At 44.8% G+C, this 21,248-nt stretch overlaps 2 protein-coding genes across 7 annotated transcripts in view; one reads left to right on the top strand and one right to left on the bottom strand.

The window, feature by feature from the left end:
• nup210 (nucleoporin 210) overlaps nt 1-13,704 on the top strand; it is a 27,534-nt gene extending 13,830 nt beyond the window's left edge. For all 4 annotated transcript variants that reach the window (XM_017487891.3, XM_017487892.3, XM_017487894.3 and 1 more), the window contains exons 19-41: nt 733-839; nt 1,448-1,552; nt 2,411-2,512; nt 2,756-2,884; nt 3,176-3,303; nt 3,465-3,600; nt 3,701-3,763; nt 3,953-4,132; nt 4,274-4,354; nt 5,276-5,407; nt 6,417-6,575; nt 6,707-6,798; nt 6,994-7,168; nt 7,382-7,557; nt 7,834-8,054; nt 8,162-8,298; nt 8,686-8,800; nt 9,171-9,317; nt 9,474-9,724; nt 9,970-10,174; nt 10,608-10,721; nt 11,314-11,388; nt 11,524-13,704. In XM_017487891.3, coding sequence (XP_017343380.1) covers nt 733-839; nt 1,448-1,552; nt 2,411-2,512; nt 2,756-2,884; nt 3,176-3,303; nt 3,465-3,600; nt 3,701-3,763; nt 3,953-4,132; nt 4,274-4,354; nt 5,276-5,407; nt 6,417-6,575; nt 6,707-6,798; nt 6,994-7,168; nt 7,382-7,557; nt 7,834-8,054; nt 8,162-8,298; nt 8,686-8,800; nt 9,171-9,317; nt 9,474-9,724; nt 9,970-10,174; nt 10,608-10,721; nt 11,314-11,388; nt 11,524-11,624 — 3,131 coding nt within the window. In that variant the 3' untranslated portion in view covers nt 11,625-13,704. The remainder of the gene's footprint in view (nt 1-732; nt 840-1,447; nt 1,553-2,410; nt 2,513-2,755; nt 2,885-3,175; nt 3,304-3,464; nt 3,601-3,700; nt 3,764-3,952; nt 4,133-4,273; nt 4,355-5,275; nt 5,408-6,416; nt 6,576-6,706; nt 6,799-6,993; nt 7,169-7,381; nt 7,558-7,833; nt 8,055-8,161; nt 8,299-8,685; nt 8,801-9,170; nt 9,318-9,473; nt 9,725-9,969; nt 10,175-10,607; nt 10,722-11,313; nt 11,389-11,523) is intronic.
• A 942-nt stretch (nt 13,705-14,646) lies between these two features.
• Nucleotides 14,647-20,008, bottom strand: LOC108276339 (RNA-binding protein 25-like). Of its 3 annotated transcripts, XM_017487937.3 has the most exons (9): nt 19,805-20,008; nt 19,499-19,594; nt 19,342-19,401; nt 18,523-18,642; nt 18,217-18,312; nt 17,896-17,991; nt 17,739-17,798; nt 16,843-16,997; nt 14,647-15,450 (listed from the first exon to the last, which is right to left on the bottom strand). In XM_017487937.3, exons 1-8 carry the CDS (start codon nt 19,823-19,825, stop codon nt 16,860-16,862), a joined length of 687 nt encoding a protein of 228 aa, XP_017343426.2. In that variant the 5' UTR covers nt 19,826-20,008; the 3' UTR covers nt 14,647-15,450; nt 16,843-16,859. The 3 variants fall into 3 exon arrangements, with proteins under 3 accessions (XP_017343426.2, XP_017343423.2, XP_017343428.2); XM_017487934.3 differs by lacking the exon at nt 14,647-15,450 and having other exon boundaries at nt 15,983-16,997; nt 19,805-20,007; XM_017487939.3 differs by lacking the exons at nt 14,647-15,450; nt 18,217-18,312 and having other exon boundaries at nt 15,983-16,997.
• Nucleotides 20,009-21,248: the final 1,240 nt, after the last annotated feature.

Below are 21,248 nucleotides of genomic sequence, written 5' to 3'. Positions count from 1 at the left end.
CTGCACCTCACAGTAATATAAACTCCACGGTACCGCGGGTTCTCCTGTTCTCTACACTGCACCTCAGTAATATAAACTCCACGGTACCGCGGGTTCTCCTGTTCTCTACACTGCACCTCAGTAATATAAACTCCACAGTACCGCGGGTTCTCCTGTTCTCTACACTCCACCTCACAGTAATATAAACTCCACGGTACCGCGGGTTCTCCTGTTCTCTACACTGCACCTCACAGTAATATAAACTCCACGGTACCGCGGGTTCTCCTGTTCTCTACACTCCACCTCACAGTAATATAAACTCCACGGTACCACGGGTTCTCCTGTTCTCTACACTCCACCTCAGTAATATAAACTCCACGGTACCGCGGGTTCTCCTGTTCTCTACACTCAACCTCACAGTAATATAAACTCCACGGTACCGCGGGTTCTCCTGTTCTCTACACTGCACCTCACAGTAATATAAACTCCATTCCTCTTTTTCACTCCTTACTCTTCATTCTTTAATTTTTTTTTCATTTAATATTTCTTCCTGTCTTTCTGTCTTTTTCTTTCTGTGTCCGTTTTTCTTTCTGTCTCTTATCATCTCTTTTCTTTTTCACATGCTTTTACCTTTTCCTTGTTCTTTATTTTTTTCTTTCGTACTTCCATCATTCTTTGCTTTGTTCCCATAATAAAATGTTTATTAATCGTGTGTGTGTGTGTGTGTTAAAGCGTGTTGTTTTTCACGTGCAGGACGTCAGACGGTGTTTGTTCATCACGAGTCTGGCGTGGCAGCCATCACTGTGAGTGCGCTGGGCTACCAGACGTCTCACCTGGAGAAAGCGGCTGTTCTGCCTGGGGTAAGTGTGTGTGTGCGTGCATGTTTCTCAATCATCAGTCTGTAGTTACACACCCACACACACACTTCAGCTTCCTTCTCGCTGCTCTACATCAGCCTGGTTTCATTTCCTTTAAAGCTGAGGAGGAAGAGGTGTGTGCGTGTTCGTGTGTGTAGTGGTGTTTTGTCACCGCAGACACGCGATCAGACCTCCTCATCTCATTGGTTGCTATCGGCAACGGCTAACAACGAGAAAAAACAAATTGAAGACGTTAGAGTTTCCAGAAAGCCGCAGAAGCAGTGAAGGTGCAGAGGGGAGCTAGTGTCACGCAAACACCCTCATCTGCTGCAGAGTTCCATCCACATCACTGCATTACTGCGGCTTTATTACACGTTCACTCATTAATAAACCCTTAACCCTCGGTGTTGATAACATCTCAGCCTGCATCATTTAGCTGAGGAAGTTGTTAGTTAGAACTCACATGCGCTAATTCATCCAAACCTGAATAAACTGCACTGTGTAGTGACCAGGGGTTTCGGACCAGGCTGAATTAATCTCTCTCTCTCTCTCTCTCTCTCTCTCTCTCTCTCTCTCTCTCTCTCTCGCTCACGCCCCCAACCCCCTCCCAGTTTGAGCCTCTGACGATGGTCTCTGCTACACTGGATCTCCTGTTGGTTGAGGATGTGGCTGTGACCCCACAGTCTGTCTCCATTTACAATCACCCAGATGTGCGGGTAAGTGTTACACTCCACACAACACCTCCTTCTCCAGACTTCTCAGTGCCCCTCATTGGCCACATATACCCATCAGTGCCACTTACAGTCCTTAGTGCCCCGTGCACTCTCTCGGTGCCCCTGAACGTCCTCTCAGTGCTCGAATATGCCCCTCAGTACCCCCGTACGCCCTGTCTGTGCTCCTCAGTGCCCCTGTGCGCCCTCTCAGTGCCCCTGTGCGCCCTCTCAGTGCCCCTGTGCGCCCTCTCAGTGCTCGTATATACCCCTCAGTACCCCTGTGCTCCCTCTCGGTGCCCCTTAGTACCCTCGTGTACCCCCCAGTGCCCGAATATGCCCTCTCAGCGCCCCTGTGCGACCCTAAGTGCCCCTGTGTACACTCTTGGTACCTACATACACCTAGTCATGTGGATTAATCTGTAGTCATTTGCTTTCTTTAGTTTTTTTCCTTACTCTCACTTCTTTCCGTCCTTTTCCCTTCTTTTTTAATTAATCATTTACCACATTTATCATCACTGTAGTACATATATAATACACACACACACACACACACACATATATATATATATATATATATATATATATATATATATATATATATATATATATATATATATATATATAAAATTCAACTATTATCAACTTTTTCTTATTCTAATGTCCTTTTTTCTTTTTTTTTTACTTTTCTTTATGCTGAACCATTTATTCTAGTTCTGTAAATTCTCCTTCTTTTGCTCGTTGTTCTGTGTTCTCTTGTTCGTTCTGAATTTTTTTGGTTTCTTTATCGATTTTGAACGGATATGTTTCCCTTTTTTAATTTCTCTCATTAATTGACGAATGAATTATGTTGTCGTGTGTCAGGCCGAGCTCACGCTGCGAGAAGGCTCGGGTTATTTCTTCATCAATACGAGCGTTCGGGGAATCGCTGACGTGGAGTTTCAGGAGTCTCAGGGAACTGCTGAGGTGGGTTTATCTTCTGCCCCAGAACGTGACGATACTGATACTGCCGTCTCTAAGCATCTGGGTTTCATCTCTTTCACATAATCCAAATTTTTATGTCAGACGTTTCTGGGGTTTAAAATCTTAGCTTTTTTTATGTTTTAAAGAACACATTAACATTGATTACTTTTTTCTGTAGAACATAGACCTGTAATGACATTTCCATGGAGTCCATCTGGACCTCTCATGCTCTCTAACGTCCTCCAGGTGGTTCCGGTGCGTCCCGGTGTCCTCCAGGTGATGGTTCACGACCTCTGCTTGACCTTTCCCGCTCCTGCTACAGCCACGGTGCACGTGTCGGACATCCTGGAGGTTTACGTGCGTGTGGTTGATAAGGTGAGGAGGAGATCTGATACTGATCTTCACCACGTGTGGGATCTTCTGACCTCTCTTGTATCTGAAACGTCTTTAAATGGTGCTCCTGCTGAAAGCTGTGAATAAACTCTACTTCTGGTTTACGGTTCAGTACTCAGTGTCTAGGACAGTTCCTGTATTCACCAGAGGGGGCGACAAAAACAACTGATTTATCTGTTTACTGAGAATTATTGTTAAATTGACTGTGGTGCATGATAGATAAGTATATATATTAATATCTTTAATATATAATTATTATTACTGTATTGTTAGGTGGAGATCGGGAAGTCTGTGAGAGCATACGTTCGAGTTTTGGACGACAACAAAAAGCCGTTTCTTGCCAAATATTTCTCTCATATGAATCTGAAACTGAAAGCTGCATCATCCATCGTGTCTCTGCAGTGAGTATAAATAATTAGGGGCCAAGCACCGAAGGGGCGTAGGCACCTATTGTAATCGTTAGCGTTCTTATTTATATCTAGTTTTACTTTTTTTCTGTTATGTGAAAATAAAAGCTGTAATTAAAAAAAAAAAAAACCCTGCATTTTAAAAAAATAAACAGACCTTTATCGGAGTACTCCGAGAAGGACACGGCGACGTTCCTGGTCAAAGGCCTGGTGATCGGTCAGACGAGTATCTCTGCTGTCGTGAGCGATAAAGCCGGGAGAACGATCTCATCTGCACCACAACAAATCGAAGTAACACCTCTCACCGCTTTCTGGATTTTACAGCATCGCTGCGCCCGTCTTTCCTAATAAAGCACTTTGTTGACACGTTTTGGTTATTTTTGGTGTTTAGGTTTTCCCACCTTTCAGGCTGCTCCCGAGAAAAGTCACGCTGATTATCGGGGCGTTGATGCAGGTCAGTGAATGACAGCTTTGCTCCAGAGGTTTCATCGTTTCCTACAGAATCTATAATATTAATATGCGTAATTATGTACAGAGTCTGTAAATGATGAGTTTTCTAACAAATACGAACCGAACACAAATTGTTGTTCCTGTCCTTGTGAGTGACTTCCTCAGAAATGATTAGGTTATTATATATCTTCAGATCACATCAGAAGGAGGTCCACAGCCTCAGTCCAATATCCTGTTCTCCTTAAGCGACTCGAACATCGCCTCCGTTAACAGCATCGGTCTGGTTCGGGGCGTCGCCGTGGGCAACATGACCGTTACAGGAGTCGTGCAGGCCGTCGATACGGAAAGCGGCAAACTGGTGGCGATCTCGCAGGTAACAGGCCACGTTTCCGAATCGACGTTTTTTTTTCCGCATCGAATTTTCGATGCTTTTCGCTTGGTGTTCTCGTCATGTTCTGAAGTTTAGATTAGATTAGATATCGTTTAAAATCATTAACACGGTTGATGTTCACAGGATCAGGTGGAGGTGGAGGTGGTGCAGCTGAAAGGCATCCGAATCAGAGCGCCCATCACTAGGATGAAGACCGGCACCATGGTAACCGGGCTCTCTTATTCACTTCCTTACTGACAAAAAAATAAATACGTCTTAATATTTGCATATACACATTCCATCCCATAAACACTCCCCGGGGGCGTGTCCCAATCCACAATCCCTAATTACTATTCGTTCTATAATCCACACAAACGTCTCACCATATTTCTCGTAAGTCTTACAAATTAAAGGCTTTAAACGTGATGATTTGTGTTAAAATTGATTAAAGCATGATATTTGAAACCATGACAAATACTTTATGTAAAATAACATTTTGTTTAACGTATTTTATAACATCCTAGAAGCTTTAAAAACATCTAAACAGCGTCCCTATCCTTTAACCTCATTAATAATGCCAGGCTCATGAATATGCATGAATATGCAAATGTTGGAGCATCTTCATTTTGTTGTATGAAAGGCAGTTTCAACTTTACCGTGAAAACCACTGTCTGTGTATCACTAACGCTTGGTAGCTAAGCAAGTCGTTGTCCTGTCGTAACCTCAGTCGTGATTGGTCCAAAACTGTTTATATTTAGTGACATCACAAATTGAGCTTGTATCTTGTCGCCCCATCTGTGAATTAGTTTCAAAAAATAAAGTTTAAACACACCCAAATCTGTCATAATCAGAATATCTAAACATAATTCTGTCATTTTAAATTGACCAGGGTTTAATTTTACACTCGTTATTAGGAGTATAGCAGGAACGGACTAGAAAAGTGGTGACTAGAAATTTGCATATTAATGTATATTCATATATTTTGGCATGGTTAATTAGCTTATAGGTGTATAAATGGAGGCCGTTTGAATTCTTAAGCAATTTGAAATAATTTCCTTAAATTGTAATTTTGTGTAGTGTGTGTGTGTGTGTGTGTGTGTGTGTGTGTGAGATTTTTACGATTTTTTTTTTTGTTTCTCGTCCTAGATGCCAGTCTATGTGATGGGACTAACGAGCAGCGAGACTCCGTTCTCCTTCGGTAACGCTCTTCCAGGACTCGCGTTCCACTGGAGCGTGACCAAGAGAGACATCCTGGACGTCCACACGCGCCATTCAGAGGTGAGAGAAGATCAGGAGCACTAGTGGACACTACAGCGTTATAATACTCCTTTTTTTTTTTTTTTTTTTGAACACTCGTGGTGCATTTTCACACACGGGCGGACGGAGAGCGCGCGAGTGAGAGACACAGACAGACGGAGAGAGCGCGAGAGACACAGACAGAGCACGAACAAGAGACAGACAGACTGAGAGAGTGCGAGAGACACAGACAGAGTGCGAGCGAGAGACACAGACTGAGAGAGCGCGAGAGACACAGACAGACTGAGAGAGCGCGAGAGACACAGACAGACTGAGAGAGCGCGAGAGACACAGACAGACTGAGAGAGCGCGAGAGACACAGACAGACTGAGAGAGTGCGAGCGAGAGACACAGACTGAGAGAGCGCGAGAGACACAGACAGACTGAGAGAGCGCGAGAGACACAGACAGACTGAGAGAGTGCGAGCGAGAGACACAGACTGAGAGAGCGCGAGAGACACAGACAGACTGAGAGAGCGCGAGAGACACAGACAGACTGAGAGAGCGCGAGAGACACAGACAGACTGAGAGAGTGCGAGAGACACAGACGGAGAGCGAGCGAGAGACACCGACAGACGGAGAGAGCGCGAGAGACACAGACAGAGTGCGAGCGAGAGACACAGACAGAGAGAGAGAGAGCGAGAGACACAGACAGAGAGAGAGAGAGCGAGAGACACAGACAGAGAGAGCGCGAGATCCCGACAGGTCGCGAGAGATAGTAATTGACCCGAGTACGCAGTTGTTCTCTGCTAAAGGCACAGAGTCGGTATCATTTGTTCATTTTGCTCATTTGTAATCCAGCAGCATTCTTAGCGTTGCCATTGCGTTGGTATTTAGGTAGCCTCGTTCTATTCCCTCTTGAGCCGTAACCTCTGATCCTCCGGTTTCCACGGCGGAGACTCTGAATAAACATCACTGAATCCTTCATCATGTTCTCTTTATGATCCTCCTCTGTGCCTGAAGTTCATCATCCTCCCTCTCGTCTCCCTCAGGCCTCCGTTACGCTTTCTGCCGAGCACAACTTCGCCATGAGCGTGTCGGGCCGCAGTAAAGGCCGCACTGGACTGAAGGTGGTGGTGCGAGCGACGGCTCCAGAAGCCGGGCACCTGTGGGGCAACAAGCTGGAGCTGAGTGACGAGATCCAGATCCAGGTAACCCGTACCGCCGTCACCGGGACACCCCGGAGGTTTTGTAGCAGCGTGCACCAGGAGAACAGATCTTGAGAGGAACGCCGTGTTCTCCGGACTTTAACCCGACGGTTCGGTTCTGTCGTTTTTGTCAGGTTTATGAGAAATTGCAGCTGCTGAATCCAGAAGTGCAGGCTGAGGAGCTTTTAATGTCCCCGAACTCCTTATTACAACTTCAAACCAACCGGTACGTTCCGAGTCGTGTGCGCAGAGATCCGGAGCGCTTACAGTCACCTCGGACTTTCCGAGGGATTTAAATGTTCTGAATTAAATAATAAACTGATTAAAGCGGGATAGAGTTTTAAATAAGTAGATAGCGTATATTATAATAAAGTGTTTGGATGATGTTGATGAGATATTGCTGATGTTCCTCCGTGTTCAGGGATGGAGTGGGTTCTCTGTCGTATCGGGTTCTCGACTGTCCCGATAAAGCTCCTCTGATCCACGTGGATGATAACGGCCATCTCGCGTCAGGCTCTCTGACGGGCACGGCGTCGTTACAGATCACCGCTCAGGAGAGCTTCGGGGTCAACCAGACTATCATCCTCGCTGTGAAGGTAACGCCCACTTTCTACCCACAATACCACTGGTGCTGTGATGACTGGACTGATGATGGTATCAGGAGTCGTGGAGGGATTCGGACTACGGCGAGGTGTTACGTGGTCTGGTGGTGTCCGAAGCTTTAAGACGGACAGGAATAAAGCGTGTGTTTGTGCCGGTGCTGGCGTTTGTGATCGCGATGGTGTTCATCTTGGTGGTGGTGTTCGCAGGTGGTGACCGTGTCGTACCTGAGACTGAGCACCGGTCCGGGTTTCTACACCTCTAACAGAGAGACGCTGTCGGCCGTCCCGCTCGGCTCCGTCCTCACCTTCACCGTCCACTTCCACGACAGCAGCGGTGAAGCTCTGCACAGCCACAACTCCCAGCTCACCTTCTCCACCAACAGGTACACCGCCTCTCACCTCTGAACTCTGATTCAGTGTTCTGAATCCCACCTCCTGCATCCTTGAACCTGATACACGTTTGTGACTCCTATTTACTGTAAACAAACAAAATATAAACATTAACATTTTCATTTCAATTCCCCGCAATATTAAGTATTTAAAAAAAATCTTATGCTTTTTGCTGTCCTCTCTCTCTCTCTCTCTCTCTCTCTCTCTCTCTCTCTCTCTCTCTCTCTCTCTCTCTGTGTGTGTGTGTGTGTGTGTGTGTGTGTGTGTAGGGACGACCTGGTGCAGGTGGGTAAAGGTGTGAGTAACAGCTCTCTGACAGTGAGGACAGTAAACGTGGGTTTGACGCTGTTGAGTGTTTGGGATTCGGAGCAAAGCGGCCTGGTGGATTACGTCGCTCTGCCCGTCCATCACGCCATCCAGCCGGCCGACGCCCACAACCTGGTGCCCGCTGACGTGGTGTGTTTTTCAGCGCAGCTCGTCAGCCGTGACGGTGAGTTCATAACGCCAGTCATTTTCACTTACTACTGTTTATTATTATTATTATTATTATTATTATTATTATTATTATTAATCCTGACGTTACTGTGTTTTTGTCAGGGCTCTCAGGAACATGGAGCTCTTCATCCAGCGCCATCCTGGAGATCCATCCCAAAACGGGCGTGGCTGTAGCGAGAGACGTGGGCACAGTGACGGTTTATTACGAGATTCCGGGACAACTGCGCACTTACAGAGAGGTGATAAACACCACAATCAATCAGATCCCTTTTTAATCAAACTATAGCGTGTAAGCGCGTTATAAACCGTTATAATGCTTCAGTCCAGCACCGCCTTGATGACATCATCAACTCCGAGCAGCTGTACACGCATCACCGCTTTAATCTGGGGCCCTATCCACACGTACACGGATATTATTGACGTTACTGACACGTTTTTATCCCTCCATCTTCCAAAATATCCTCATCTACATGTGAATTCAATGATGATGATAATTAAAGCGATTAAAGGGGCCAAGCACCAAAGGCGCAGCAAGTGCAATGGTGGACAGGCGGTTTGTCCCATCCTGGTAAAATTGGTATCCACAGATTTGCCATGACCCGTGTGTGTGTGTGTGTGTGTGTTAGGTCGTTGTGAACAGCGTCTCCAAGACAGTCGTCACGGTTCCCTCGGGCTCCGTGAGAAACGAGAGAGAAACCAAAGTGCTCCTGACCACCAGAGAACGAGGAACCAACCTGATCGGTACGTCCATCTGATCTCCACACGACCCATCGTCAAACTAAAATGACGTGCAAATGCTTTTTCACTGAGTTTAAAACATATGAGCAGTGGAATTAAAGTTCATCTGAAGTTTACAGCCAGGATTAAAACTCAATGAGGTGATTTTGAGCTAGATTACATTTCGGGAAGATCTGGATTATGAGAGAGTCTCTGATTTAATCCAGGTTGAAATTGAATCCGTGTTTAAACGGTGGAACGTAAATATAGTTTTGGAATTAAAATGATTGAAGAAGATGAATAAATTAGTTGTGTGATCAACTCTGTGTGTGTGTGTGTGTGTGTGTGTGTGTGTGTGTGTGTGTGTGTGTGTGTGTGTGATTTTGTTGTACAGGAAGCTGCTCGCACGCTCAGTTGGAAAGCGTCTCGTCTCTGCAGCCGGAGAAGTCCATCAGTTGCCGTCTGCAGTTCACCAGCGACGCCGTCGACTTCTCCGCTCACGACGTCTATCACACACACACCACCTTCGACACGAGCGCAGGTGAGTGTACACCTGGTGTACCTTTACGGTTAAAAAGCAGAGAACAGTTTAAGATCGTCTCCCTAACACGGTACAATGGAGGAGAGCGTCGGCGGGTCTGATTTCAATCGCCGGACGTGTGAACGAGGACTGTGTGTGTGTGCGTGTGTGCCGCAGGTGTGTACGGCTGCGTGTTAACCCTCGGGCCGATGACGGAGCAGCAGGTGAAGGTTCTGGGCGTGTCCATGAGCGGCGTGAGGGTGGAGGCGGATGTAGAGGGCAGTCGTTTTTCAGGAGAGCGAGTCGGCGCTGAGCTGCAGGTGAATCCCGGGTTCTACTCCGATCAGACGCACATCATCCTGAGCAGCCAGCACTCCACCGCCGAGCTCAGTGTATACGGAGGCACGGGACTGCTGCAGCACCTGCAGGTACGTCAACACGCCGCGCCTCCACACGCTTTGTGTTTAGGTTTCGTGATGGAGAAAGGGTTTTCGATCGATTGACGTTTCAAACATTTTCACAAACAAAACCACACCACGTGCAACGTGACCCGGAGCCGAGAAAACTCCGATCCTTTATTATGGACGTTTTTAATTTGGGCCGTTTTTGAATCGAGAAGAAGACCGTCTGCGCCTCTGTGTAAACTCTGCTCTCTCCTTGCTTGGACCTGTAGGTGAAGTCGAGCTCTCCCTCCATCCTGGTCCAGGAGAAGGAGGTTTCCTCCACCTACCCCAGCTTCATCAGATACTCCGTGACCCTGCTAGACCTGCACGACGTCACGTCTGCCTCTCTGACCGTGTCGAGTCCCGGCACCGAACAACAACTCGTCGTCCCCATCACCGTCGTACACGCTGGAGAGACCATCTCCACCCCCAGAGGTTCTCCGTTCCACCCTCACTCCATCGTTCAGCTCAGGAACATTAGAGACGTTAGAGTTTCCACTTCAGCTTTACACAGAACTCTACAGCCATTATTTCAGTTTAAAGATGGCACTCAACAGAGTAACAACGTCACTTATAGAGATAACAGCGTCACTTAACGAAGTAACGATTAACAGCGTAAACTGAATCACTTAATAGAATAACGTCATTTAACGTAGTAACGACGTCGCTTCACGGAGTTGCCATGTATCTGAATAACGGTGTAATGTAATATCTTCAGAGCTGTAAAGGGGAAAGGTGTTTAGGGTTTTAATATTTTCCCCCCGTGTGATTTATAAGCATCGGAGAGAATGGCGCTCTCCGCAGAGCTCGGTGTACTGATATGTAGCGAGTTGATAAATGTACCTGGTGTTGTACCTGTGTGTGACAGCGGGTGTGGTCGGAGGAGAGGGAGTCGGGATCCTGCAGCAGTTTGTGGACTCGTATCAGGTCATGTTCTTCACCCTGTTCGCCCTCCTGGCTGGTACAGCCGTCATCGTTATCGGTAAGCAGCGCTCGTCATCCGTCACTCCCACAGTCCGTCTACTTATTTTATACCGCGTGTGTGTGTGGTTTCCATAGCAACATGTTCATCACTATGTGATGTAATAACAGGATGATTATATATATACACAGTATCTCACGAAAGTGAGTGCACCCCTCACACTGTTGTAAATATCTGATGATATCTTGTCATGTGACGACACTGAAGAAGTGACACTGCGCTACAGTGTAAAGTAGCGAGTGTACAGCTCGTGTAAGAGTGTAAATGTGCCGTCCCCTCAAAATAACTCAACACACAGACGTTAATGTCTAAACCGCTGGTAAGGAAAGTGAGTACTGAAGATAAATATCTCCCAAAAAAATCTAATTGAGCCTCTTTATAAAATTCTTACTAAAAATCTCTTCCAAACCCAATTCCATTTGTTACACGATCAGATCTAATTCATTCTTCTTTTCTTCCCTTCTCATATCCAATCGTTTTGTTCTCGTCCGAACCTGGATATCGGACCGGCGCTGTGTATAAGATGTCCTCTGGAACATGCGAAGGAAACTGTGATGTGATGGTGTGCTGATGATGTTCTCTTCCTCCACAGTGTGTCACGCCGTTTTCTCTCCGAAAGACCCATCCGTTCATCCCGCCTTCATCGCCAGGACTCCGCCCCCTCCAGGTACTGCACACACCTGTTCCAGTTCCTCTTCCTGTCTGTAAATCAGTGTTGTTGTTTTTTTTTTAATTCATCTCTGGACAGGGTGCTTCTACTTTTTTTTTCTTCATAACACGAACACGTTGTTTCCTGCCGCAGCGTCTCCGGTCGCGGGTCATTTTAACCACTCGCTCCACTCGTCTGATCTGAGGAGCAGTCCGAAGCTGCGTCTGTTCTCTCCGGACTATAACTCTCGCTGAAATCCAGCCGGAAACGCGCAGACATCGCTCCGTCTGCAGACCAAGTGCCTTTAATACGAAGAAAAACGCACTCTAGTGGTGTGTGTGTGTGTGTGTGTGTGAGAGAGTGCGTGTGTGTGTGTGTGTGAGAGAGTGCGTGTGTGTGTGTGTGTGAGAGAGTGCGTGTGCGTGCGTGTGCACGCTCAGTAATCTGGAATCAGCCTTCAAGTGTGTGAAATTTGTTGCACTGCAGGTAGATGTGTGTGTGTGTGTGTGTGTGTGTGTGTGTGTGTGTGTGTGTGTGTGTGTGTGTTGCTTCCTGATATCTACTTTTGCTCGTTTGTGTTTTGTTTTTGTAAAAGCGGTTATTTATAATATCCTAGCTTGTGTTTTTTTTTTTTCTCTGCATCTTTTATAACTCCGGGCATTTATTATTTGTTTTGTTCCAGTCGATCTGATGAATCTGTGAATCCGTGAAAACTCAGGTCCTCACATCCGACTCGCTCATCACGCGATGTTGTTGTTGTTGTGATCGTATTGTGCAAATACTGAATCCGTCCTCGCTACGCATCGCTCGGGGGGAAAAGTGTGTTCCTGCAGAGAGTAAAATCCTCGGCCAGTTTATTCTGTTGTGAAGTGAAAACGTTTCTACTGTGTCTGACGCAGCGTCAACTCGTCACGTCTGAGCCACTGGGCAGCTTCTCCATTACTCATGTGAAACAACTGACGGTCTAAAATTACTGCTCGTGTCTGGGGTACAAAAGTCTGAGTCAGGTAGCAAGAACTGTTTTTAATCCGACGACCCTCAGAAATAATAATAATAATAATAATAATAATCAGAAGTGGCGACGTGCGGGGGCCAAGCACCGTTTGGAGCTCGCGCCCCTAATGCCGAGTTCTTTCCAGGTTGCATCAAACACCAAAGCAGCCATACGTTCGTTTTGTGATGATAGCTCAACGCTAACACTGCGACGTGTGCTCTGCAAGCTGATTGGCTGATAGCGAAAGCGGCCATGTTTTTATTTGTGAATTTTTAGTATTTTTTTTTTTGAAATTCCGCTCTCAACGATGTAGGACACCACATTTCAGCTTGATCTAACTTGGCGTGCCTGAGAAACGTATTTGAATTGAACCCCGCCCCCTATAGATAGCCACGCCCCCAACCTTTACACATGACCTTCGCGTTTAGTCCGTTCGAGTTTCACGCGAGTGCCGCGTGTCGTAGCCGATCGAGGAAACGACGCTCCGCCGTTCCGCGGTCGTAGATGTGGCTGCCATTCTGTTTATAAACATGTTCCGAGTAGGTTTGCACCGATTTTTGTAACGATGTGGCAACAAGTCCAGCACGACTTCGCAGAAGTAGTTTCCGCATATTGTGTGAATGAGGTGAAACGACGCCCGAAGCAGCTGGAGTTCGCGCGACACGAGTAGTTTTAGGATTAGTTCGTTTAGATTAGTTTAAGGAAAATGATCACGACCGTCGTGTTCCTGTCACCGGGTGCTCGGCCCCGATGCGTGGGTGAAATCCGCGCCGGGACAGCTATACAGTTCATTTTTGTGTTCGTGCGTCACTTCCGTATTTAAAATGGAAGGATTGTTCAAACGGAGGATTTCTGTTGAGCTTTTTTGAGGAAATTATAAACAGTTTATTGGTCGTGGACTCAGACTTTTGAACTCCCTTTGACTCGAGATTCCTCACGTGTTCGAACGTATTCTGTACACGTGACTCTTGTGAATTGTTTTTGATCAGAATTGTGAATTTATTTGACCTGTATACCTCAGGGGTCAGGGCTCGGTACCATGTCGTCGGTGTTTCTCAGCCTCGAACACCGCAGCGGAGTATAAAATAAAATAAAGATTGTTTGGGCTTTTTTTTTATTTTATTAATCTTTTTAATTTCCTCCTGTGAATCACATGTGAAACTTTTGACAATGTGAGTTTTATGTTTTGAGGTGTTTAGCCACGCCCCCTCATCCTCATCACTCAGCTGATAACGAGACAAAATCCTTCCTGATTATATTTGAGTAAATGTCGGACTGCTTTTCTGTAAGATGTCAACATTTGTTGCTGTTTTGCTGATTAAAACCTTTTTCTAAAAACACCTTTTACCTTTCTTTTTTTTTTTTAAAAAAAATTCAGTTTGTGATCTGCTTTTTTTTCTTCCCTCACTTCGGCGTCCGTGTAAAGTTGAATAAAATCACAAGCCTCAAGCATTTTATTCACTTTTTATTCAGAAACCAGGAAATGTTTTGAGTCGCCTCATACCTCATTTTCTGGTTTGTGTGTTTTTATTTTAAATGACACCACCTTTTTTTTTATTTTTTATATATATATATATATATATAATATATTATCCAACATAAAAATGAGTTATTTTAATTCTAATTTAGGTAAATTTCCAAAATCTTAAAATATATTACTTTATTTACAATTAAAAGGTTTGTTTTGTTCGTTTGTCTGTTCACTTTTTTTTTTTTTTATAAATATGTAAAAGCTAAGCAAATTGTTTATTTTCAGAATATATCCTTGTGTATATTTTATTTTCCCCCATTTAAGTGATTGCAAACAGATATTTCATACGCAAGAGAGTTTTTTAAACCTTTTAATGTTTTAAACAAAATAATTCCCCATGTTTAATGTGGTGGTGGAGAATCTGATTTTAAAACAACTAAAGAAGAGTTAATGAAGAGTTAATGATGAGTTAATGAAGAGTTAATGATATCAGCCTGAGAAAAGCAGGAGGAAATTAAACTCCGTGTGTTTGAGGAAGATTTCGATTTAATTAACGTTGATGAATCTAATCCGAGTCTCTTTTAACACACGCAACTGATTTCTGGAGTTTAAAATGGTTGCAAAATATAGGAAGGAATCTGCGTTTTAAGTGGAAATGGAGAAGGTGACTAATTAACCACAACAATGATGATAATAATAAATAATATTTGAATAGCGTGTTTGCTAAAGGTGGTTTACAGACAGTGAAGGGAAAATAAATAAATAAATGTATTATAACCAGCAGAAATGGAATATAGAATATAAAATAAAAATGTAAATAACAAACAATTATCAGTTTTAATCAAGAAGTTAATGTTTTATTTGTGGCTGTCAGTGTTCACGTCTAAAAATCTAAGAGGTGTGTGTTATACCGGACCGCTAGATGAACACTACACTGGGTTCTATGACTGTAAGTCATTCCCTTCGAATGCTATTGAAGTCAGAAACGTGTTTAACGACACCGTATGTAACTTTAGAGACGGTCCCTTAATTAGAGACGGTCCCTCTTAAGCAGAAGCGCAACAACTCCGTGCTAACCTCAGCTGAATATGACAGGCTGGCAAAGTTGGAAACGGTGCTGGAACCCCGCAGGCAACGTGATTTCTCTGTCTGCTCCGATTTCCAATTTTACTGGTTAAAAAGAAGTCATCTGTAAGTCATCTAGACATGATTAAAGGTCTAGACCCTAAATAGATGCCATCTGAATGAAAACTGTAGTCATTAAGTCAACTGTGTGGTGCTCCGTTTGCACTGCCGGTACATCCCTGAGCTCCTAGGTGGTGAAAAGTATGTGTCCTGCTCCGTGGTGCTACAGCGCTATGTCATCTCCTGCGTACAGCGGAGGTCTCCGACGTTGACCCTGCCGGACATAGCGCGCGTCGGGGCTGCAACACAAAGGACCTCGACGGATGAGAGGAGAACTCTTAACCTGTGGCGGTTAAAGGTGGCGACCGCTCTAGATCCTAGGTTCAAAGACCTTAGGCGCTTGCCCAGAGCAGAGACGGGAGAGGTGTGGCAAAAGCTGAGCGAGATGCTGCAGGGTAGAGAACCTGCACCACAGAGCTCTGGAGAAAAACTGGAGCCAGAACCAACAAAGAAGAAGACGGCCCTATAAGTCATGGGAACAGACGCACACTGACTGAAGGAATTATCTTTAAGCAAGAATGTGGGGATTGTTCACTCGGTCTCTTCACAGACATTACGGCATATTCCTTTTCTATAACAGGACTACTTACCCTTGTGTTCGTCTGAGTTGATGTTACTATGCAAAACATTTACAGGTAAGCTCTTTGTGACGTCGTAGCAGACGTTACTTTGTAACACTTGTCGGTTACAGCCCATGACTGTGATTAATTCAATTAAAAAATGCTGTCTCTGTGATTGACGGGCGAGAGACAGTAAAGCCATGTTTGCGCTCTTCACTCCCGGCCACAGGGGGCAGCGGCATCGCCACCGTTCAAACTTGCGATCCCCGGCGAACGGGCGAACGCTTTTCAGGAGCGGAATTATACGTTCTCAGCCGAAGTGCAACTCTGCGACGTCGTTTTCTCCTTCCCATGAACGACAGAACAGAACAATATATAAACTAGGGTTGAACAGTACCGGTACTGCGGTAGTCTCGCGATACTAAAGTAATAAGTACGGTAGTACCGTAAGTAATGCTGTATGTGCAGCGGTTAATATTATTTTCACTAAAATGACACGTCTCACTGCGTTCACGCATTGCGTTTAACCGGAATTCTTCACCTGACTCTTTAACCATTTCCTGTTTGTTTGTAAGCGAGCTAACGTTACGCTAACCGCCGTGCGTAAATAATATTCAGTTATTCATCCCTAATGTTGTGTTCATTCTCCGTACTCTGAGGACACTTTCCATTCGCATGATTTCACCGCTCCAGGGAACGGGAGATGGAATACGTGACGCGTCGAATTAGCGACTCGCCGACCGTGCGATTGTTCTCCAGCTTTTCCGACAGCCCGTTCTTCATTCTCGTCCATAAAGTCTTCAGAGGAACTTTCCCTCCGTCTCTTTTCACTCGTATCTGTGTGCTTCTGTAAATCCGGTTCATTTTGTAGATCTGAATGATGAATGAACACGGTGTTGCGCGGTATCGTGATACTTCAGCTGGTATGGAGTCGTGAGGTACGTTTACAGTATCGTGACATCGATGATATAAACGGAACATTTCAAAAGGTTTCACAGATCGTTCTTTATTTCTTTCTTTGTTCCACGGATTATTTTTTATTTTCTTTATGCTAAACGATGTGCAGCGTCTTTGTTGGCGATCTTATATTTTCAGGTCGTCGACTTGATCGATTCCGTGTTAAAACGAGAAAGAAACAGAAATGTCAGCATTATTTACTGAGGACCGGGAGTTCGGCCTGTAGTGTAACTCGACACCCAGCCGAAGCAGAGTCGGTATTATTACTCAGAAGTACGGCTTCAGGGAAAGCTTTTCTCACGAACCTGGACATCCTCTGGCATTACAGTTCCGTCCTTACAGGGTCCTCTAATAAGCCCTGCATACATTTCAGATGTTCCATCAGGGTGAGCATCTCTTTCTCCAGAGTTCTGCAGTGCTGAGTATTCTGAGCATTCTTCTGAGCGTCAGCCCGAGAGCCCTTGAAGTTCAACGACCAACAGACACAAAGTCAGAGACAAATACAGATATGAGACAAAGGAGCACGGCGTTTTTTCGGTCGGTGGATTGTTCCAGTAGCCGGACCACAATACTAAGCCGTATTTCTACCGTGTTTCTATAACGACTGGCACGAATATCCCAAAAGAAATGATTTTATATAGAGCTCCCACTCCACAGACCAGGCGGTCCACACGCTGCGTGCAGAACATCACAACAACAACCGGGTCTCTAAAGAGAATCACTGTATTACTTCCTTACGCATGGTGTTCCCCGTTTCCTGAAGGTATTTTCTCCATCGTTATTAAATAAAGATCATACAGGAACACCATATAGAAGTGTCCCGATGAAACGCCGCGTAACGACCCCATACTGGTTCAATACAGCACCGTGGACTAGCTCTGTAGCAGATTATGAGAGAGTCCAGAGATCTTTTCTGATCTTTCTGGAACGTAAGAAACCCAAACACTAAAGTAAATCCGATCAGGTATTATTAGGTGGCCGTTCTTTTCCAGACCATAAACAAGAGTCTCCTGATTTGGAATAGACGTCGTCGTTTCGAAAGACAGTGAGATACCGTACTCGGCCGTATTAGATAGAAAGCTTGTTGAGATCAGTTATGAGCTCGAGTGATAAATAATGCGCGATTGCCCAGTGAACGAACACACACACACACACACACACACACACAGCGCAGTCGTGGCTTCATGAGAAAGAAGCTTACCTTAATGTGTTCATACTGGGACAAAAGGTTTCTGTGATCCTTCCGCTCTCGCTCCCGCTCCTGAAACACACCGTGTGAGGGCTTAATGTTCACATCTGCGGTGGGACATTTCACTCCGTGTGAAAGTTCACTTTAATGTGAGGCGTTCCTCACTCACCTTGCGTTCCTTCTTAAACTCTCTGACCACCTCAAAGAGCATCTCCTCCATGTTCCTCCTGATCTCCTCCAGCTTCATCAGCTCGCTCTTCTGACTCTGAGAGTTCACCATCCAAAATGTTGTAGGATTTATTTACTTTTTACACACATGTTCAGAGAAGTTTGAAGACCGACAAAAAAAAAAAAAAAAAATGTTATCATGTGAGTGTTTAACGTTCACATCGGCAATGAGCCATTTCACTTTCTCGCTTTTTTTATTTATTTATTTATTTTTAGAAAATGCATAGTTGCAGACGGACGCTGTGAGGCTTTTCTTACTCACCTTGATTATCAGCGCAGTATCTCTGACCACCTCAAACAGCATCTCCTCCAGATTCTTCCTTCTGAACTCCAGCTTCATCAGCTCGCTCTCCTGACCCTGAGAGTTCACCATCCAAAATGTTGCAGGATTTATTTACTTTTTACACACGCGTTTGAAGACCGACAAAAAAAAAAAAAGAAAAGTGGAGATATGTACGATGGAGAAAGTGTCGGTGAACGAGCATGAAGAAACACACACGTGCAGACGTACTGTGAGCACGAACGCTTTGCAGGAGAGGAACGTATAGAAACGGATTTTCTCGATTACCTTCGATTTCTCTTCACACATCTGCTGGGTCTCATGGAGTTCTCTCTCCAACTTCTCCACTGACCCGTGCAGTGCTGTGACCTGGTCCTTCAGGTTGGCGTTCTCGTGCTCCAGCCTTTCCTGAGTGAATGAAATGGATAAAGGTTTTCAGACACTACAAATTACCAGCATTAGTACTTTACTGCAAAGCCGTCGTTAGCATTTACACTTTCGAGACCTATACAGTAAGAACTAATCATCTTTCTGCAGGATTGTGGTTCAGTTCTGTCCGGTTCCTCTCAGCAACGCATCTTCAATTCGTTACATTTTCAATGGGATTCAATTCAGTAGATTGGATAAACCTTCTTGAGTTATTTGGGCTGTATTTAAAGGGTCATTGTCTTGTAGTAACATTCCCGCCAGATTCAGTTTCTCGGCCAATGAGAGTAAATTCTCCTCTAATACGTGCCACCACATCACTCCATTCATGTCTGATAAAAGGTTTATGTTACAACATTTGTAAAGACTATTCGCTAATTTACAAAAAATCCACGTACAAGATCTGATAGAGTTTGTAAAGTGAATATTTGATATTATTTCTGCACACAGAGTGACCACATCAACGCCGTTCAATCATTTATTACATTTGAATGATTTTACACTATCTGTGTTCTTAACTTTCATCTCCCACTGCAACTCCACAAACACTTACAATCGTGGATTCTGCTCCCAAAGACTGCTTTTACTGTACGTGAATAGGGACTGGAGCCAAACGTTAGCAAACAGGAACTACACAATTAACAGTACGTGTCATTTAAAATGGAGAGGAGAAAAGCTTACCTTAGTGTCTTCGTAACCGGCCAAAAGGTCGCAGTAATACTGACGCTCTCGCTCCCGCTCCTGAAACACACCGTGTGAGGGCTTAATGTTCACATCTGCGGTGGGACATTTCACTCCGTGTGAAAGTTCATTTCAATGTGAGGCGTTCCTCACTCACCTTGCGTTCCTTCTTAAACTCTCTGACCACCTCAAAGAGCATCTCCTCCATGTTCCTCCTGATCTCCTCCAGCTTCATCAGCTCGCTCTTCTGACTCTGAGAGTTCACCATCCAAAATGTTGCAGGATTTATTTACTTTTATACACACATGTTCAGAGAAGTTTGAAGACCGACAAAAAAAGTGGAGATATGTACGATGGAGAAAGTGTCGGTGAACGAGCATGAAGAAACACACACGTGCAGACGTACTGTGAGCACGAACGCTTTGCAGGTGAGGAACGTATAGAAACGGCTTTTCTCGATTACCTTCGATTTCTCTTCACACATCTCATGGGGTTCTCCGTCCAACTTCTCCACTGACCCGTGCAGTGTTGTGACCCGGTCCTTCAGGTTGGAGTTCTCGTGCTCCAGCTGAAAGTTGGACTCGAGAGCAATCTTAGCTCTCTCCTCAGCTTCATCCAGAGAGGACTGGAAGTTCAACAAAAAATCATCAATTCTTCAAGGTTATAAGGGTTCCTCTGATCGACCCACAATTTTAATGTCCCCCATCGATTTTCAATGGGATTCACGTCAGTAGATTGGCCAGGCCATTAGACCATTCAGTTATTTTGGCTGTATGTTTGGAGTTGTTGTCTGGATGAAACCTCCATCTTCTCCCCAGATTCAGTTTCTTAGTCAGTGACATTAAAATTGCTAAGAAAGCTCCACAGAGCAGCTAGTTGAGATCAATTATGAGCTCAAGTGATAAATAATGAGTGATGCACCAGTGAATGAATGCTTAAAACTTAAATGAAACATATTATTATTATTATTATTATTATTAAAATCCCCAACATTACGTATTTACACAAAAAAGTTCTTCCAAGCTTGCCTTCATGTCTTCATACTTCTCCTTCAGGACTCTGTGAGCCTGTCGCTCCTGCTCAAGCTCCTGAAAGACAGCCATTGGTCAGAACATTTCTTAATGAGACCCAGCATATGATCAATAAATAACTTAACGCGGTCTGGTCAGAGTGTGTATTGTGTGTCTTGGACAGTTTGAAGGCCCGGGTGAACATCACGTCCAGTGTGGAGATGTTTTCTTTCCTCAGTTGTATTGGTACTCATATTCGTTTGAGAAGAACTGTTTAACGCGAGGCTTTTCTCACTCACCTTGCTTTTTATCTCGGACGTTCTGTGAAGCTCAGAGAACAGTTTCTCCAGCTCCGTGACCTTCTCCACCAGGTTCGGCACATGGAGCTCCTCGCTGTTCTGTTGAACAACGGACACCTCATCCTCCTCCTCATCCTCCTCTTCGGCCTTTTCCAGACACCCCTGTAAGTTCACAAATGTTGTAGGCTTTATTTACGTTTACACACGTTTCGACACTTCTGAGGACCAAATTCCATTCTGGAGATATGTGCAACACAAACACTTTGGGTGAACAAGTCATCAATCGTGCAAAAAAGCCGGACATTTCCCGTGGACGGGTGTAAAGGACAAAAGGTCTCTATAGAGTGTATTGTTAGATATTACACTTAACTGTAATCCAGTACAACATCTAATGCCTAATAACTCGTTTCTATCTGGTAAATGAATGTGCTTGAGGTTTGAGGAGTACCTCAGGGTTGGCCTTGTCCATCTGCGTGTCCTGGTGTCCATTAGGAGACTGCAGAAAGCCTGAAGAGACAATCTGCACTGGGTCTAAAAGCAAAAGCACAAACATCACGTAAGCAGGCGTTCATCAGAGTTTAAATAAATTAAGCACAAC

The sequence above is a fragment of the Ictalurus punctatus genome, chromosome 15 (genome assembly GCF_001660625.3).
Source record: "Ictalurus punctatus breed USDA103 chromosome 15, Coco_2.0, whole genome shotgun sequence".
Classification (NCBI taxonomy): Eukaryota; Metazoa; Chordata; class Actinopteri; order Siluriformes; family Ictaluridae; genus Ictalurus; species Ictalurus punctatus.
This window is presented reverse-complemented; position numbering and strand designations above follow the sequence as displayed.

Coding starts and splice junctions, on each gene's coding strand:
- LOC108276339 (XM_017487937.3), bottom strand. CDS start 19,825: ATGTGTGAAGAGAAATCGAAG. Junction 19,595..19,804: donor TGTGTGAAGAGAAATCGAAG/GTAATCGAGAAA, acceptor GTGAACTCTCAG/AGTCAGAAGAGCGAGCTGAT. Junction 18,313..18,522: donor TGTGTGAAGAGAAATCGAAG/GTAATCGAGAAA, acceptor GTGAACTCTCAG/GGTCAGGAGAGCGAGCTGAT.